Genomic DNA, 19,703 nt, shown 5'->3' with positions numbered 1-19,703 from the left:
GGCAGAGGCAGGCAGATCTCTGTGAGTTTGAGGCTAGTCTGGTCTACAAAAGCTAGTTCTGAGACAGGCCCCAAAGCTTCAGAGAAATGCTGTCTTGAAAAACCAACCAACCAACCAACCAACCAAACAAACAAAAAAACAAAACAAAACAAAGCACAGGGATTCCATCCACACTGCAGCCATGAGACTGGAGTATTTCCTCCAGGCACACAAAACTGCCGCCCTCCTTCTGCACGCCATGAGGAGCTTGCTGTTCAAAACATCACATTTTGTTCTTTCACCAGGATGCCCAGAATTTAGGAATTTGTCAAAAAGGAAAGCGCGGAAGGCAATCTTAATTTCCTCCCTCTGGGAAATCAGGAAAAAAAAAGTCCCCCTAAGATCATGGCTACAGAGATAGGAGTAGCACCCCTAGGCTGGGACAGGAAGGGACTGGTGTTTTAGGTTAGAGGGGAGAACATGAAGGCTTGTTCTTCCAATCACAGGTGACTCTGCTTACCTGTCCCACCTCCATCCGACCGCTCTGGGTTGCTCGAGACCGGGCTGGAGGACTCCTGGGAGATGACATCATTGATAAGCTTCTAAAAATTCAAGACCCCCAGCCCCCCGAAAGAAAGAGTACAGTTGAGATACAAGGGAAAAGAAAAAGAAACAATAAAGCAGACAGATAACAACAGATTATTCCTGCACTGCCACTGCTGAAGGGACATCATACCCAAGAGGGTGGCATTACCCCCATCATCCACATAAGGGGTCACAATTCAGAAAGGGAAAGGAGTCCAGGTTTGTTTTTCACAAAATCTAGGTTTGTGGGTTGGTTTTTTTTTTAATGTTTGTACATGATTTTCTTTTGTTTTTATGTTGGGTCTCACTCTGTAGTCCAGGCTACCCTAGAATTCACTGTATGTAGTTCAGATTGGCCTCAAACCCATGATCCTTCTCTCTTAGATTCCCAAATGTTGGGATTTCAGCCATATGCCTCCATACCAAGCTTCCAAGAAACCCATTTTTAAAAGTAGAAGTGAGGGCAGAGAGCTGGGTTCGCAGGTAAAGGGGCTTTCTGTCAAGTCTAAAAACACGTGTTCAATCCCTGGAACCCAAATCCGAGTCACGACACCATGTGAAAGGACCGGTATTGGCTCAGGACCTTGAAGACCAAGTCCTCAGCACAAAGGACATTTATTTTGCTGCAGAAGAACAAGGAATAAAAGACAAAGACAGGAGATAGAGGATGAGGGAGAAGGGGAAGAGAACAAGGGAGTGGGGACAGGGATATCTGTTCCAGAGAAACAGAGGAATGCCTCTGGATAGAGGGGAGGCAGACGTGGCACAGGGAAAAATGAAGGCTTGTGAAGATAAATGGGGAAACCCCGTGTTAGGTGAAGGTGTTCAATGTCAACTGGGTATGTTAATTAGGTGAGCCAAAGGGGGCTTTTGATTGCTGGGCTCTAATACTTTGATAGTTGAACCTTGGTGGCTAGCTTTTGGATTATAATCTAGCGGCTTTAAGCAAGGCAGACATGGAATGGGGGAGAAGGGCAAGGCCTGCCAGAGCGACAGGCTCCGGTGGGTTAGTGTACCTTCACCAAGTGGTGGAAGGACTGACTCCTGCAAGTTTTTCTCTAACTTCCATACAAGCACTGTGCCACACAAATATATACACACTACGTTAATAAACTTTGAAAAGCAATTGGAACATTTGCATCCTTGGTGCCCCCTCTCTGCTCCTCCAGCCGTAGGGTCAACTGTACATCAACCATGGATGCTTACATTACTACCCGTAAACAGCTCAGTGCTACATTTCAGGAAACATTCTAACAGTAATTTTTTTTGAGAACGCTTTTATTATTCTGGTAGAATAGCCATGACTATCTAAACTGTAATTGCTGAAGATTTTTTTTTTTAACAAACGCTGTTTAAAAGAACACTAGATGGCACTATGAGAACATTAACATAAACCTGAACCAAGCGCAAACACTAAACCAGAAAGATTCTGTCACTCTGAGCCAATTTATGTATCAATCCTAAACACATGGGAAAGTACCCTGGAATTCCTGTCTTTTCAACAAAATTAGCTGCTCATCACAGGAAAGAGAGATAAACAGTTCATTAGGAAAACACCACATCAGCTGTTGGAAATTTATAAACTATGCAGGCATCTGGCTCATGGGAGGGATGGAGTATTTTTTCAGTATTCTGCACGGTGAAGGTCAATACTGACTCCCTTCAGCACCAACAGGAGGCTGTTATGTAGGCTCTCCCATCTTTGAGCTATAGTAAGGGTCTGTGGGGAAGCAAAGCAGGTATCTATAGCTGGGAAATTGCTGGATAGTAGAAGAGCTACGGTGAACAGCTGTAGAATCTTACGGGATGCAGAGTTTAACAAACAGTGGCTGTTAAGAGGCAATACAGAAGTCCTCTGGATCTGCTGGGTAGTCCACCTGCACCTCCTCTAAGCCAAGGTCCCCTGGGAGAACCAAACATTTTCTTCTGAAGCCTCGAGACAAACACGCACAGCTTCCCTTTCTCGGGGGTGGGAGGAGGGGCTTCTCAGACCTCAGGATGATGCACACAACCTGGGCACATTTATCTTAGTAACTACCACAAGGATACCTTCCTTTAAGAAATGACGGAAGCAAATAGCATTCTGAAAAAGAGACTCAGAGCAGTAGCATAGCTCGGAATGCAGCCCAGTGGAGGCTGATTATGCAATCATGTAAGACCCTGAGGGGCTTGATCTCGAGGACCACAAAGGTTGCAGGACTGGAGGGAGGAAGGTAGGTAAACTATGTTTAAATTGAACTTTGAGGAGACTCAACATATTTTTTTTCTTCTCTTTTCGAAATTATCCTCTGCTGTGTTGGGGAACGAACTCAGATTCTTAGACATGCCAGGCAAACACTCTACCACTAAGCTGCCACTCTGCCTTGTCCCTGAGACTTAGCAACTTCTAAACCAGCGCTGATGTCTTCATAGCGGCAGTAGTGGACTTGGTAATCAGTCCTAATGGGATACCCTGACTTTTTGTTTTGCTATTTAAATCTGGGAACAGGTTAAGCTAGGAACTACATGGGACACAGAGTGGGCCTTTGAGATTATCTGCCTGTCATCTGTTCTTTGCCTGTTGGTTCTGCCACCTCCAGCGACCCTCAGCATCTCCACTCAGATTCACCCAGGCCAGTCTTATTTGGGACCAGTTCTGGCAGGCTTCTATTGACAGCACAGGAAGACAGGTAGGTGGGGCACAGCTTATTTCTCAGAAACAGATGCCATACCTTTAGAGTCCCGTGCCTCTCAAGAGTGTAGCTCTGAGCTGGACAGTATCCCCAGGAAGGACTGAAACGGGAATCACCAGGGGTTTGGGCACCCAGTGCTACACAGTGAATCTGACACCAACCTGAGCCACAAAGTGAGTTTGAGGCGAGCCTGTGTTCATGTGTGAGACCCTGTCTCCAAACAATCAACAGATTAAACACTCAAGGCATGGCCTGGGGCAGTGAGGACAAGCAAGTCATTCTGGGTCTGGACTCTAAATTCTTTGGGAATAAATCTTTAGGTTTTACATGTTTAAGACATTTTCTTTGTATAATATATTTTATGTGCACATGTGGTTTGTTTGCATGTGTAAGCATGTGCACCTCATGCATGTCTGGCGCTCAGAGTTTGGAAGAGGGTGCATGGTCCCCTGGAAATGAAGTGGTTGATGCTTAGAAATCACCATGAGGGTTCTGGGAACTGAACCAGGGTCCTTTACAAGAGCCACAGTGCTCTTAACCACAGGTTCATCTCTTGGGCACCCAGTATTTACATTTTCATTTAACCAACAAGCTATTTTTCTGCACCTCTTTTCCCATAAAACTAGAGAAGCCAACGCAGGAATCCAGACACAGGGCCCCCTCCTCACCTTCTGTGCGCACGCCGCTCTCCGCTCCTGCTTGGCCTTCATCTCAGCCAGCATCCCGCTGCCCATCATCTGCACATATCGCCGGCCAGCCTGTGGGCTACCCCTGCTGTCGCTGCGCTCGGTCCTGCCTGCCTCCTCTGCAGGGCCCTCCTCCAGGGGTTCCGGTGTCTTCGTCTCCTCGGTGCGCTCCGCAGCACCATTGTGCTCAGTTGCCTTTATGTCCTTCCTGGTCATGTCCACCGGTGGACTCCGGATTGCCCCCTTTGGGGAGGAGAGCTCTTCGGGCATCAGGACCGTGGGTGGCCGCTCAGATCTGGACCGCGATTTGATTAGGTTGAGAAAGCCACTTCTCCGAGAATCCCGTTTTTTTTTCTCATCTCCTTCGCTCAGTTCATGGGTATCTGAGCAGCGTGTGGATGACCTCCTGCACCACAATCAAGACACAGAAACTATTGCTTGACCATGAAGACCAGTACCACGAGGACTTAGCCAATGAACGTGAAGGTGACGTTCCATAGCATTGCAAATGTTAAGCCTGTGCTTAGGGACAGAAGAGTTCAGGCTAGCCGCAAGGAAACTAAGCATCCAGATTGTGCGCTAATCTGAAGGGGTCAGGCAGGATTGAGGGCAGACCTTTGTAATGATTAGAGGCTTAAGAGTGAACTTCTCCTGGGCTGGCTTGAGACATAATTGGGCAACTACCCTGTTTAATTTGGGGGATACTGAAAAGGGCTTCTTTGGGCATCTCTTAATTACTAGGTAATAGATGAAACCCAACGTATTTGCTCAATGCTGGCAAATATGTGGATCTTTGCTTAAATGGATAAATTATCAGAAGAAGTAACAAAATAAGACTCAAGGTGCTGATATAATACCTGTGCCGCTAGTATTTGTGAGATGGAGTAGGAGGGTCAGGAGAAGGGTCAGGAGTTCAAGGTCAGTCTCAGCTATATAAAGTGTACCTGGCAGGTTGGGTTATAAGAGACTTTGTAAATACAAAACTAGACAGAATAAGTTTAAATTTTAGGATAGATTTCCAGAAAGAAAAAAAACACAAAAAATTGGGGAATGGAGAAAAAGAACTAACAAAATGAATGCCACAAGGAATCTGCCACTTTAAGCTAGAGCCTGGACTTCCCCTTAACTCCCTAGAAACTCCATCAAAACCAGAACCCAGGATAAACATAAAATGAACAACAACCACAAAACCCAAAAACCATACAGGTGAGAACAGACAACACCACTTGGAAGCCCAAAGAATACAAAATAGCTTCACGGATCTGAGCAATTGAAATATAAACTGGAGGTCTAGAGGAAGCTAGAATCTCAGTGGCTGCAGACTGCAGAGCAAGGGCTGAGAAGCTGAGAAATGGGGGGGGGGGGGGTATCTGAAAGCCAATTCACCAAGTAGTATTTCCTCTTCCCAAGCCAAAGGGTCAATAATGTCCAGTCCACCCCAAATTCATTGCCTGTAGAGTGAGCCAGAGAAATAGTGCAACTGAGGGTATGGCATGGCCACAAAACAAGAATAAAAGTGAATGAGACAGAAGTAGAACATTAAAGGCTCAACAGTACAACTAAAATGTACAACCAGAATGTCAGGAGGGAATACTAAGAATAAGAAACTGGAAGGGAGATGGTGAGAATTAATAGATTAGCGGAGGAAATACCAGGTTGAATAAAGGAAGTTTTTTTGTTGTTGTTGTTTTGGTTTGGTTTTCTGAGACAGGATTTCTCTGTGTATCTTTGGCTATCCTGAAATTTACTCTGTAGAACAGGCTGGCCTCAAACTCACAGAGATCTACCGACCGGCCTCTGCCTCCCTGAGTGCTGGAATTAAAGGTGTGCACCACCACCACCCAGCTTGAATAAAGAAAGTTTAACAGACAGTGTGCAGAGGAAAGAGAAGAAATTTACAAAAGAAACAGTAAAACCTTCAGAACCAAAGAACATGAATTTTAAGAGTCAAACATTTTATGTGTGCCAACAAACTGGATAGACAAACCAGCATCCCCCTCTAAAATACAGCATCATAAAATCTGGGTACCCTGAAAATACAGACACATCCCAAATGTTTCCAGAGAAGAGAAAAAAGCAAAGCCATGTCACAAAGGATCAGGACTCAAGGTGACACTGTGTTCTTATGAGAATTTGAAGAACTCTAGAAGATAGAAAATTAGGGAACAGTGTTTTCAGAATTCTAAAGCAACATGTATTGCAGCCTCCAGTCCCATTCCCAGCAACACGATCACTCACAATGAAAGATCTGAACCTTACAGAAATGCACAGCTCATGCCTCATCTCTTAGAAAGTCAGCACGAGAGGAAATCCATCGAAATGAGGGTGTAAATCTCAGACTCTGAGAGGCAGATAAGACACAGCAATGTGATGAAGGGAATCCACTTGCCGAGGATGAAGGAAATGCCTCCCCAGCAGCCCCCCGCCCAGGGTGAGATGTGTCCAAGAAGACCCGACAGAGAACATGAGAGAGAACTCACAGATTTGTGCTTTTACAGGGGAGTTAAAGAAGTGAGTAGATGAGAGCCTTGTGTGAAAACTAAACAAAAAGTGATAAAGAGCTTCCAGGGAAAAGAAAATCTTTAGGAGAGGAAGCGTGACCACAGTGTACCATGTAAGTCAGGTGTGGATACTTCCAGCGCTGGAGTGAGGCACACTGAAGCAACCCCTGAATAGCGAGCTAACAAAAATTATTTTAAATGAAGAAAGTTAAGAGAGAGAGAGAAAATTCAGTAGGGTCATAGAATAGATGGGATATACTATCATCCTCTGTAGTCAAATGTTGACAGAATTACTATCTGAAACTAAAAATGAAAAATAGGAGAAAAACATTTTTAAAAAAGAAGTTAACAATTAATGGAATAAAACCCAGTTGCCTCTTGGAAGCAGGAAGTGAGAAAAGAGATGTTTTGGCTTTTTGTTTTTTTTTTTTTAATTTAAGCCTTGTAGCTCACTTAACATTTAAAACTATGAGCACATAACACTGAATCTCAAACTTTCTTTGCACTAACTTATGCTGTTTTACCTAACGCCATGCTCTATAATGTCTAAGTGAGAACCTATTTTCATAGGAAAATGCAGTTGAAAAAAAAATTACAACTTTTTGTAGGTTGATGAAAGTTAAGCTATCTAGTCTTGCACACAGAAACACACCCAGAATTTGGAACTAACATCTTTGTGGAAATAGACGTCACATATTACAAATGCACCCAGATATTATTCCAAGACAACTGAAAAACAAAGCTGCGTGATCAAGAGGGGAAGTCAGGGTGGAACAGGTGGGACAGAGCACTGGGTCCACACCCAGTGCTCACACATTCCCCACTAATACAGGTTGGTTGAAGAAGAGCCAGCAGTTGTATCTGTAATTACACAGAGACAAGTCAGTTATCTGATGTGTTGATCAGCAGTGGCTGTTGGTCATTAACTACTGTAGCCTGTACTACGGTTCTGAAGTTCCTGCATATGCCAGTATACACCCGGAACCTCTAACATGTGGGAGCCTAAGGCAGGAGGATGACTGCGAGTATGAATTTTCCCTGGGTTGCTTAGTGAATTCCAGACTAACATGAGATTCACCGTGAATCTGTCTCAAAAACATAATAAAATTGCAAAGCAAACAATGGAAAATATAAAACGATAAACGATTCTGAAGTGTTAAGGGGGAAAAAATAAGACCCAGGTATTGATCTGGAACAGTATTCTGTGTGAGGAAGGCAGCAATTCATCAAGAGGAAATTTTCCATTATGCTGTTTGTATTGGAGTTTCTTGACTCTTTTAAGTTGAAAATACAGCCCTCTAATCCTTGTATTATAAAACAACCAAAATCCAAGCAGACTCTTGAAGATGCACACTACAGATGTGTACAGAGGTGGGGGGGGGGGCACGATGCCAGGGATCAGCAGGGATTAATCTGTGGGAATGAAACATTATAGGAAACTATCAAAGAATAAAGGATGTATTGGTGGGTCTTGAAAGGAAGAATTCTGCCAAGTGATGCTACGCTAAGCTGCAAGACGAGTGTCAACGACAAGCAATAATTAGGATTAAAGCTCGCAAGCGTCTATAAGCCGCACTGCCATGGAGATGAGACTTAACTTATTTTTGCTTTGCCGTCCTGCAAAGACAGATAAGACTCATCAATACAGCTCCGACAGGTCCTTCCCTAGCTCTCCTGTCTGCCTGCCCTCAGCTACCTGCAAGGTTTAATCCAATCCTGAACTTCATCTCTAAGGTGAAGCATTGTTCACAAACACAACCCAAGGTTCGAGTCTGTCCTGAGATGTACCAGCTTTTAGTAACAGATCGAATAACTTCAGAAAAATCACGTAGAAAAATAGGAGTGTTTTAAGTTGAACAATACTTTGGAGGTGGGGTCCATATATATGTCATATAGCTCAGGCTGTCCTGAAATTCACTATGTATTCCAGGCTTCAAATTTATATTAACCTGCCTGCCCCAATCTCTGGGTGCTAGGGCTCTAAGCATGTGCCACCATGCCCAGCTCAAGATAAAGTATTGAATTTTCTTTAAAAAAAAAACAACATTTTAGTAAAGAAAATGTAGAGAAAAGTTCTTGGAGGGCATAGTAGTTAGTTTTCCTCTTGTGATGAACATCCAGAGACAAAAGCTATTTAAGGAAGGGAGGAGGGCTTGCTTCGGCTCACAGTGCCAGGGTACAGTCCATCACGGAGAGGAAGTCACGGGGACAGTGTGCATTGTACATCTACAGGCAAAAAGGAGCATGCTCAGCTGGCTTTTTCCTTTTCCTGTGGTCTGGGACTGGATGCAATATACACCTGCAATCAGTTTGCATCTTCCCATCTCTACTAACGTAATCTAGCTATTCCCTCACCATCATGCCTAGAGGCTTGTCTTGTCTACTAGTGATCTAGAGACTGTCAAGTTGACAAAACCAGCTACAAGACAGGGTAAGTCGGAGAACACTGCCCCACCTCTCCCAGTCACTTTGCTGCCCAGCTAGCCAACAGATCAAATTACGAATAGAAAAGTTCAAAGGATGCTCGGTGCCCTGGAACAGACTCTTCCAGGGGATGTGAGAGAAGCCCCGGCACAGCAGCAGTCTGGCCTGGATGCCATGTGCACTGCTATGGAACAGGCCCCCAGTTCTTAGTTCAGCAGGTCAGTGGCAAGAGCTTGAGAATTTGAATTTCTAACACGTTCCCAAGCAACACCCATGATGCTTTGTTAGAGACCACGTTTTAGAAATCCAAATAGTAAATCTCTTGCATGAGACCATGATGCCTATATAAATTACATCCATTAGCCATTTAAACGTGAGTGAAAAACCATTCTTAATGAAATGACTGGAAACTTACTTGCTGTCCATTTTAGTCACCTTCTTGGTGAAAAATTCGTCTACACCTTCATCCACTCTGCCCATGAGGCCGTTCTGTTCTCCATCATGAGGGACGATGTTGACGGTAGAGATCTGCAAAACAAACAGGACCTCACTCCACAGTCAACCAATGCACCTTCAGTTCTGCTAGTCTCAACAACCCACGACACGGCCATGACTCACTACAACAGGAACCACGTGATTTACAGAAACAGAGGCCAGGTGTAGAGCCACAACCTAGTGAGGAAGGAATGGGTTTATAGCATGCTAAACCTGATGCTGGTGATTGTGGGAGACACGCTTTGATGACATCATGCATGTTTAGCATGATACGGCTGTAGGTGGGGACAGGTTTTGAGACAGTCTCTGCTAGTCGCCCTGACTGGCCTAGAACTCATTATGTGGATCAGGCTGGTTTTGAACTTGCAGTGGTCCTTCTGCTTCTGCCTCACTAGTGCTGGGATTACAGGCATGTATCACCACATTCGCCCACTAAACAGGTTTACAAAATATACTGTAAACAAAGCATGATGGGGGATTTGTATGGTAGGATCAATAGACTGAAAAATTCATATTTACAAAATGCTACCAAGTAAAAAGACAACCACAATCTCAGTACCGGGAAGCATGAGGATAGCCAGGAGTGGCTTCCTTTAGCTGGCTCACCAATCATTCCCCTTTCCGAGCCAATAAATACAGGGTTATATTTTTCTCATTCACTTTCTCCCCTTAGCCCTTTTGGTTTTTCCTGCTTTGACAACAGAATCCGTAGCTGGCCCCCGAGTTCCCTGGTAGTACGAAGAGCTTGGAGGCCCCAGAGATGGGGGGAGAAACTGAACGTAGTACAGCTTCCTGCAGGCACAGCAGCTTAAAGGGCTGGGCTGTCCTTCCCAGCCCCCTCAATGCACTCCTGACATTTCAGAGGTAAAGAACAGAGGAGACAAGTTAAGAGATACCCAGCATGGCTGGCTAAATCGCAGGCAGCGCTTCAAAAGGCACCAGTTAAAGGGAAGTTCAGATGGCGCTGGCCTGGGAAGAGCAGCCAAAACACAGACTGTGATGAGTAGAATCAGGTCAATAGAGTTCAAGGCCAAAGCACATGCTGTTAACACTCATTTTCCAGCACAAGGAAAAGCTGTGCTGTGATTCAAGTCTCTCCTGTCATCCAGAGTCAGCCTCAGATACAAAGAGCAGCAGGGCTGCTGGCAAGGGAGAGCAAGGATCACCCTGCATGGGCAGGAGCACGCGCCCCGGGAGCTGTCTCGCTTCCTCAGGTAAGTTGCTGGTGCCCTGCACCTCCAGTGAATGCACACTCTCTGAAAGGTTAACTTGTGGATGAGAAGGTAAGTGGGTGCTATGAGTTAAAGGCAGTTCAGACCACCCTCTTGTCTCCCTCACCAGGTGACTGAGCAGAACCCTCGGGGACGTAGTGGACATCTGGATCTGAAGTGAGTGCCTGTGGGCCTGTTAGAAACACTGTGATCAAGTGTGCCAGAGAGAACCCCTTAGGAAGCTGAGTCACCACACCCCTTCCACGCATGCCTCCCACAGCAATAAACAAGGAAGAAGACATTCAAAGGAAATTAGACAGAAATGCATAAAGTCAGGCAATACAGAATATGCACTGGACTTGGGAGGTAGAGGGAAACTGAAAACAGGCTATTGAGACAGCTACACAATGCTTGAAAGGCATTTTAAAAAAATTAGGAATGGGGGCTGAGCACGGTGGGTCAAGCCTGGACTCCAGTACTGGGAAGGGTAAGGTTGGAGGATTGCCATAAGTTCTAGGTCAGCCCTAGGCTGCATAGTGAAGTTGAGGCTAGCCCAGGGATCAAGTAAAATCTTGTCTCAAAAAATAAAACCAGGACTAGGCGCTTTAATCCCAGCAATCAGGAGGTAGACACAGGTGAATCTCTGTGAGCTCAAGGCCAGCCTGGTCTATAAAATGAGTTCCAGGACAGCCAGAGCTACACAGTAAAATGCTATCTCAAAAGAAACAATAGATAGATAGATAGATAGACAAATAAAACCAGAAGAAAATATTAACTAATTAAAAATGGAGAGAGAGACACAGTTAATAATAGTTAAGAGCAATTCAAATTCTAATTCTATGTAAACAATAAATTTTATCAAATGGATTTTATGAAAATATAAATTACTAAAATGGCCTTAAGAACAATTTGAGGGACTGACCAGTTATCATATATGTCTAAGAGAATGCACATAAACTTTAATAAGTGGAAAGAAGAGGGAACAAACTATTCTTGTTTTTACAAAGACCTTGCTTTTGCATGAGCACAGGGAACAACTAAAGCCTGCAGGGCAGATGTCTGGTCAGCCACAGTGACAGTGGCATGTGGTCATCTGAACCAGTCTTGATTTTCAGAATTCTGATGGCTCGGGTAGCTCAACGGTGCAGTGGAGGTAAAAGGCAGACTTCAGACACGCCAAGATCAACTCAAGACAAGCTGGTTCTACATAGTACACAGTCCTGGTAAAAACCCTGATGGTCACATCAGACAATTGTTGAGACTAAACACTAGTAATGAAAGCAGCTGAAACCATGTTGTTCAGTTACATTGCTCTCTTTTTGCTTCTTCCTGATGTGTACCTGGAAAATGTGAGTGACCCCTAATAAGGCTGTTGTAAGAGACAGTACTCAGGAGACAGTGAGCCTGGAGAAATTATATGGTAATGAATGTACCTTCACTGTATATCCAAAAATGCCCTCGCTCCTCTGCTCCTCTCTGGTCCTTCTTGTATTATGTCTCAGAGGGCCTCCTGTAGCTGCTCCCAGCATGATGTGTATTGAAGGATGCCCCTGCAGTCCTCATCCTCCTCCCTTAGCCTCACAGCCTCTAGGATTTTAGGCATGAACCGGTATGCCTGGTTCTTTTTAGTTTTTTAAATGCAGAAAGAAAGAATAACTTGCACATGACTGCAGGGTTTAGTCCCCAGAATCATAAAAGCAGAATAAATAAGCGAATACACAAACCCACAAGATGTTTCTCTCCAAGGGCATAGAGACACTGAGCCCATCACTTCACATTCAGGTCATGCTGCTAATGATTGCAGAAGCGACGGCCAAAGAGGGGCCATTCACACAGCAACAATCTAGAGGACAGAATCTGAGCCAGCAAAAGGGAAAGTGTCTCTTTCTTTATCTGATAAGCCCCTCTCCCTTACTTAAAATATAAAAGCAATAACTGCTTTCACATCTTAGCTTACATAATTCTGTAGTAAGAATCTAAAATCAAATAAGCTGGAAACTATGACTCTATGCCAGCTCTTCAGATTCAAATGAACACATCTAAACACCGATCTTGTAAAGTGAACTACTGACCATGGGGACAAGTGGAGAAACCCTTGAGCCGTCTGTGCTCTCAGCTCTCCCCAGTTAATCTGACAACCACTGCTGAGAACTCACTGCTCATATCCCCAACCCACAGCATCGGGAACATTTCCCTAGGCTATGAGTCACACGCTATGCCTCCCTGCAAACCACAGGCAAAGAGGTGAGAGCTGGGAATAGGTGATGAGAGCCATTGCTGGGTAAGTACCTATGGGTTTCACAAGTTCTCCGCACCAAGCACAAGTTCATGAGAGCCACTTTCCCCTGCAACTCAGTAGGACCAGAGAGGAAGAGGCAAGGAGGGCTCCCTGGAAGAAGCTTTGTTTCCATGGAGATCTGAAAGGCCTTCCAGTCATCATCAGCTCCAGAGAAAGCCGTGAGAAATGAGGATGGAGAGAAGCCAGCAGTCAGGATGGGAGTTAGGGATAACTAAGTGGATGGTAGTGGTGCAGTCCCTGTTTGTTTTTGTTTGCTGGTTAGGTTTTTTTTTTTTTTTTTTTTTTTTTTTTTTTTTTGGAGAGACAAGGTTTCTATCTGTAGCCTTGGAAGGCCTGGAATGCTTGTTATGTAGACCAGGTTAGCCTTGAACTCACAGAGACCCACCTGCCTCTGTCTCCCACATACTGGGATTAAAGAGATGTGCCCCTATGTCCAGCTACAGCCAGATTTTTAGCATATCAGCTGATGATACCCTGAAGGGGACAGGGGATAAACAAGGAAAAACAGGGTGACAGGCAAGATAGGATCTTAGTTTAAAAATTGTTTAGCCTGAGGTGTTCTAGAACATTCCAGATCTGAAAATGCAGAGCTCAGCAGAGGTTCTGGAAATAGGTTCACATGGAATTAAGCAGCAGCAAAGTGGAGACACCAGGCCAGACCAGAGAGCGGAGGACCTCTTTTTTCTTTTCTGTGAACATGCATGTTCATATATGTGAGTGCTAGCATACACGCGGCAGCTGGAGGACAATCTCGGGTGTCAGTTACTACCTTCACTGAGGCAGGGTCTCTTTGCTGTCTGCTGATGCATATGCGAGGCTAGCAAGCCCAAGAACTTCCGGGGATTCGCCTGGCTCCATCTCTGTGATGTTTTAAATGAGAAATGCCCCTGCTCACTCACCCATTTGAACACTTGCTTGATCCCCAGTTGGTGGCACTATTTACAGTTATGGAAGCTTTAGGAGGTGGAGGAGAGGAGGGGCCTGAGGAGCCCAGTAGACACCTACCGCTGCCTGTGTAGGCTGCTGCTTCTTGTTCCGCTTGGGCCGTAACTTGGTAAAGTGTTCCAGTCTCCTGCCTTCCTCTGAGGGCAGCTCGGAAATCAAGCCTGAGCTTCGCTTCTCCTGCCGGATGCATGGGAAAGGCGGGTCTTCAATGTGGATCGGCACCTCTTCCAGGGCTTTATCAAGATCAAATTCCATTTCTGAAATAAAACAGATCCCAAAGCAAAGGAGGATGCAAAGAGGGTAGGAGACAATTTCCAAGGGCCAGGCCTGGTGGAGTACAGCTACGGTCTCAGAACCGGGGAAATTAAGGCAGGAGGATTGCTGAGTTAGGGCCAACCTGGGATGCACACTCAGACCTTCTCAGAAGTGGAACAAAAATAGGAAGGAAAAAGAGGAGAGAGGGAGAAAGGCAGGGAAGGAGGGAGAAAGGAAGAATAGAGAAACCCAGTTCCATCACCAGCAATAATAAAGCCTAAGAAATCTACAAGTAATGTTTTGCTTTGTTCTGTTTTTCAGACAGGACCCCACTCTGTACCTCTGTACCCAGGCTAGCCTGGAACTCACCATGTGCCCAGGGTGACCCCGACTCACGTCCATCCTCCTATCTCAGTCTCACAAGATCACAGGAACGAGCAACCATGCCTGGCCTCAAAGAGTAATTTCTAAGTCTGCTGCCCCTCACCAACTATCCAAACCTTTCTCTAGTTACAGAGTGGGTCCCTGTGGGCACTGTGGACTCTTTGTGGGAATGTTTTCCAGTTACAGGGAAGTGTCTGGCATTGGGAGCACACTCACCAAACGCCCTGGAGACAGGCCGCAGCATTCGGCTGTGGATGCTCTTCCTCTTGGACTTGGGAGTCATCTGGCAATGAGACAGAGGCAGTGCATAGGTGAGCATGGAAACTTGTCTCAAACTCTAAGGTACCAGGGATCAGCAGGTAAACTAGGCTCCTGTTTCACTATTTAACAATGGCTCTGCTGCAGCAACCGCTAGGCTGACTCAGGAGATGCATAGATGGATTTCTAGCTGTTTCGAACTTTCCCGAGTCATTCAGCCAAGGGCCCTTTTATCCTACACTTCTAACTGGTTCAAATCTCTTCCCACAGCTGAAAAGAACATGGAATGATAATTTAACTCTAAGCCATACGTGCGAATGTCAAACTGGAGATAAGAAATCAGCCTCACAGAATGTAAAAATCAGTCACAAGGCACTGAGATTATTCATGACTGTAATTGCCGGTTGTCACAGCAACACTGATGCAGGCATACTGTCTGCGGTCTCCGTGTGCCACTTCAACGCTTTAGGTAGCTTAACCCTTTGTTTCGCAGGGTGTCATTAAAATTTTAGGACAAGGTGCTACGACTCAAAACTATTAGATGCTACTTCTCAGTAAATGCTAAGATCCTGCCAGAGCCCTTTAAAAATAAATCCCAAGCCAAGGTCAAACTTGAGGACATCTTCCAAGTATTGACATCAAGTATGGAGCATCCGTCATTCACCACAGACCAGCAATCACCATTCGCATCTGACATCCAGGGTAGATCAATCCCGCACTTGCCATCTGGCATGGGCCCTGTACCATCACCAGTGCTGGACCATCCACCACCACCCAGAGCTGTCTCCCTCAGAAGATACACAGTTGGTGAGGCTGGAAAGAACCTCTGGCATCAGCTATACAGACAAACTTGAAGGCCAATACCAAGTCACGGGATGAGGGATAAACACTAACAAATCTGAACTGTTAGAGGATCTGGGCCAGGACAAAAACCGGGGATGGGGCCAGTCTAGTAATCTTCCCTCTGTGCCATTGCTACCAGTACTGACGATGGTCTGCAGCTGTGTTTAAACCAGCATGATACTAATTTGTTTTAACTTCACTTTTTCTTGGTTTTTTTTTTTTGGGGGGGGGGAGACAAGGTCTCATTATGTAGCCTAGGTTAGCCTCAACCTCACAGTCCTCCTGACTCAGACTCATGTGCTGGGATTTCAGGCGGGTACTACCAAGCCTGGCTCAAAAAACGGACCCACATACAAATTAAGAGAAAACAGAGCTGAAAGAGTATTGTAATTTTGATGAAATTGTTGTCAGCTAAATCTTCCTCAAAGTCTACGTTCTTTAAAAGAATAAACTGGTTTATACCAGCCTGGAAAAGCAAACAACTTTTCAGTTTTGACAGTTACCCTCGTTTTAATAAAAATAAAAAACAAAAAACAAAACCAAAAACCAAAAAACCAACCCCACCCACTTGCTACTAAATGTTGGGAAAACAGGGAGAGGAAAGTCGAGTGATCAGATTCACACAAATAACGGCTTTCCTAAACAACCAGTGTAACTTGCTGGAGGCAGCCAGGCTGAGTGGGAAGCTCCCAGACTGTGTGTGAGGCGCAGAGCCTGCAGGGCAGGAGTGGCCTGGGAAGCAACCCACTCCTAAGATTCAGCAAAAAGCCAGTAGGCATCTGTTTAAAAGGAGAGCTGCTGCGAAGACGCAATTGTATTTAGCAAGTCTTAGAGACCTCCCACACAATCTCGGTAAGGAGAGGCTCAACAGGTAAGCCAGAAACAAGGCATAAGGTGTCCACTGATGATGGCAAACTCAAGGCCAGCCTGGACTGACTGACAGCAGGTTTGAAGCAAGCCTCGACTACCCAAGACCCTGTCTGAAATACACATTAAAAGCAAGACAAACTAAGCTTGGGATAGAATTTCATTCAGGTAATCATAACTAGGAAAGAAGTTTAAAATGCAGGTGTGGAGGATACCTGATACTTTATGCCTTTCTTGTGCCTCAGGGTTAGGGTTTTGGTTTTGGTTTTTTGTTTTTGTTTGTTTGTTTGTTTTTGTTTTTCACAGAGAGCATTCATAGACAAAATAGCTAGGGTTTCCCTCTCTTTAAACCCAGTATGATAGGTAAGAAATAAGTGTCAAATGTGTCAAAATTGTAACATTATGTCCATACAGTAGCTTTAATATTTGAAAAGGGACACATATTATTTCACGTACAGATAAAGAATAGATACTATCTAGATAAAGAAACTCATTTGTTAACTTAGTGACCCATCTGTAAATACGCCATTTAGCGTAACCTAATTTTGAAGACACATAGAAACCTGAAAGTCACTGGGCATTTCTTTGGCTGACATGGATCAGGATGGAAGTAGTTTTGTTATTATGATTGTGTTTTCCAATGTTTCAAAGCCTGGTATTAAGTTTCAAATGTAGGGGGGGGGGATGTTTTCTAGTATTTTCCATTGCAGTGTGGCATTCTGAATGAACCCTCTATGAGCAGAGAACTGCTAGTTATGTTTCCCCAAAAAGTCTTCTGTTATCTTACCATTTCTGCTGGTTCCCAAGCTTTGTTTTTTTGGCTAAAGTGAGAATCTGCACCTCAGCTTGCTTCCACACCTGGCATCAAGAATAAGACCAAACCCTGGGTACTCCCTCAAGTTTGCAATCCCACCTTCAAGAGGCTGAAGCAGAGGGAGCGCTGCAGGTTTGAAGCTAGGGGGTTACACACAGACCCTGTCTCAAAACAACAAAAGACCCTTCAATGCCAATGGCTTCAATCTCTTTCTCTCATAAGATTTATAGAGAACACAGAAAGAAACAGAAAAGGGAGCCTCACCTCTCACAAGCTGTGCCTTTTCTTTGCAATGCTTTCTTTCTTAGTTTTATGGAAAATACAGACTTGCTCAATCTCCCTTGCTTATCTTATGATTCCATTCAATAGTTCCTAAGAAAGGACATGTACAGACAGACAGATTTTCTGCACAAGGACTTATTTAGCAGCAAATACTCCAGCTTCTCTAGAAACCCACTGGTTGCACTGTTCTTCCTCCTTGCAGTGGTTAGGTTTGATAAGTTGTATTCTGGGAGGAGGGATGGCAGCGGCTGTGCTTAGAACTGTGCTCTTCTTCTTTTGTGACAAAACACAAGGGTTAATTCCTTCATTGTGCCCTAGTTCCCTCCACTGTTCCTGCTCACTTGTCAATGGCCAGGCAACTTTCTGAGTCAAGGAAATCCCAAAGTGCTCATCAGACGAAGGGCAAGAGCCGCTGAAGTGCTAGGAGCAGACTATCTTTAAGACCTGACTGAACTAACTTTTAAAAATGCATTTTATAAGTGAGAAGAAAAAAAATATGTTAAATCTTCATTTTAAAATGCAATTTTAAAAGGAAACCCTAAATATAGACTTTTTCATCTTGATACCATAAGTGCCAATAAATCCGCACTGTGCTATAAACGTGAACAGCGGCACACCATGGCTGTTTTGGAAGAGGCCAAAAGCAGCACGGATATCTATAGTACTTGGAAATCTTACTCGTTGGACCCAATTTTTATAATGTGTAAAACCATTCTGCTTGTAGCTCAACAAAGATTTGTCCACTGTCAACACGATTTGCAAAGTAAAGACAGAACTTGGTTCACAACAGTGTCTCCCTCTCAGACCCACTTTTACCAGGTGATCCCTAAGCATACTAATTTTTAAAAATGAAATTAAAATTGCTCAAATCACCGTGAAGATAGGATAAGGTATTTCCCTTATTAAAAACATTCTTTTTATTTTTGCTAAGTTTTCACAAAGAGTAGTATATAATGGTGTCATTCTAAGCTCAAGAACCCAAAATTATTTTTCTTTCTTTGTTCAGGGAAAAAAGAAAAAAAATACCACCCCAAACCAGTACCAGTTGAGAAGCAGTTTAGTAATGTCTAATCTGAGAAACAAATCATGATGCCAATATTCTATAATCCTGGGCCTGCAACAAGCAATATGACAAGGGTGAGAAACACTTGGACGTTTGCTCCTTGAGTCTTGAGAACTTCCTCCTCCCTCCCCTCAAATGTGGCAACCTCTTCGTCAAAGTTCTCTGACTCTCAGGCACCCAGCTGGGGAGATTTTCAATTCATCCCCGGGTTTATTTAAGACTGAACCATCTGGTCAACTCCCATCCTGTTTCTAAATTATTGCCTCTTTCATTCAGGATCTGCGGATGGAAAGACATCATCTCCCGGGAGACCAGCCAGGCAGTGCAGAAGCAAATGGGGCGTGAGAATGCGAAGCAGCGCAGCCAGGGACTGCAGTGCCGCTGGAGGGTACTTACACTTGTACAGCAGAGAGTCTCCATGCAGCAAAAGGAAAGGGAAAAAAAATATGAATGGAAGAGAGACAAAGCAACAGCATTACAAGAAAAAGGGAGGGAGAGAGACATACACAAAGTAGAGAAAGCTAAAATACACAAAAAGCCATCGCAGCAGAGCAACGGGGTAAGACTAGCGCCAAGTTCATGGCGTGAAGCATCCAGCCAAGCTTTTAACCAGCAGCGGCACAGCTACAGCTTTAGACACTGCAATGCTCATACAGACAGACAGTAACTCTGTTTCTTAGCATATCTCCAAACCCATAGTGACATCATCAGTTGCCAGGGCACTCAGTGGGCAGAACACTGGTCAGATATTAGAATCCCCCAACCCCCGATGCGCGCGCGCGCGCACACACACACACACACACACACACACAGATCTCGCCTTGGTCTGCAACCGTGTGGGGAGTGGGACTCAGGGTAAGCACAGATGTCTCCTGAAAGGCCACTTAGAGCCCTCTGCGCTCTCCACCGCACTTCAGGGGAAAGCACTTGGACTCTCTCACTCCCTCCACGATCAAAACTTCTTACACAGAAATCTGACGCTGGAATCCTGCACAGTCGACCAGTCAAATGGAAACTAAATATTTCCTGATGAGAATTAACATCTTACCTTAAAATTTGAAACCCATTGGTCACCATTGGCAGCCGCTAACACATCCTACTATTTTTAAAGTGAGGGTGGAGTATTTTAGAAGCCGTACT

General features: G+C 44.6%; 1 protein-coding gene across 15 annotated transcripts in view; it reads right to left on the bottom strand.

The window, feature by feature from the left end:
- Carmil1 (capping protein regulator and myosin 1 linker 1) overlaps window positions 1-19,703 on the bottom strand; it is a 262,274-nt gene that overhangs the window by 12,941 nt on the left and 229,630 nt on the right. For 9 of the 15 annotated variants that reach the window (XM_041632696.1, XM_041632697.1, XM_041632703.1 and 6 more), the window contains 6 exons: window positions 18,960-18,977; window positions 14,653-14,719; window positions 13,858-14,054; window positions 9,263-9,375; window positions 3,905-4,328; window positions 500-581 (listed from right to left, as the gene is read on the bottom strand). In XM_041632696.1, the coding sequence (XP_041488630.1) occupies window positions 500-581; window positions 3,905-4,328; window positions 9,263-9,375; window positions 13,858-14,054; window positions 14,653-14,719; window positions 18,960-18,977 (901 nt within the window). The remainder of the gene's footprint in view (window positions 1-499; window positions 582-3,904; window positions 4,329-9,262; window positions 9,376-13,857; window positions 14,055-14,652; window positions 14,720-18,959; window positions 18,978-19,703) is intronic. The other 6 variants (XM_041632699.1, XM_041632708.1, XM_041632701.1 and 3 more) reach the window with 2 other exon arrangements.

Source organism: Microtus oregoni, unplaced genomic scaffold, assembly GCF_018167655.1.
Source record: "Microtus oregoni isolate MIOR12 unplaced genomic scaffold, Mior012 000042F_ref0000377, whole genome shotgun sequence".
In the NCBI taxonomy this organism is placed as follows: Eukaryota; Metazoa; Chordata; class Mammalia; order Rodentia; family Cricetidae; genus Microtus; species Microtus oregoni.
This window is presented reverse-complemented; position numbering and strand designations above follow the sequence as displayed.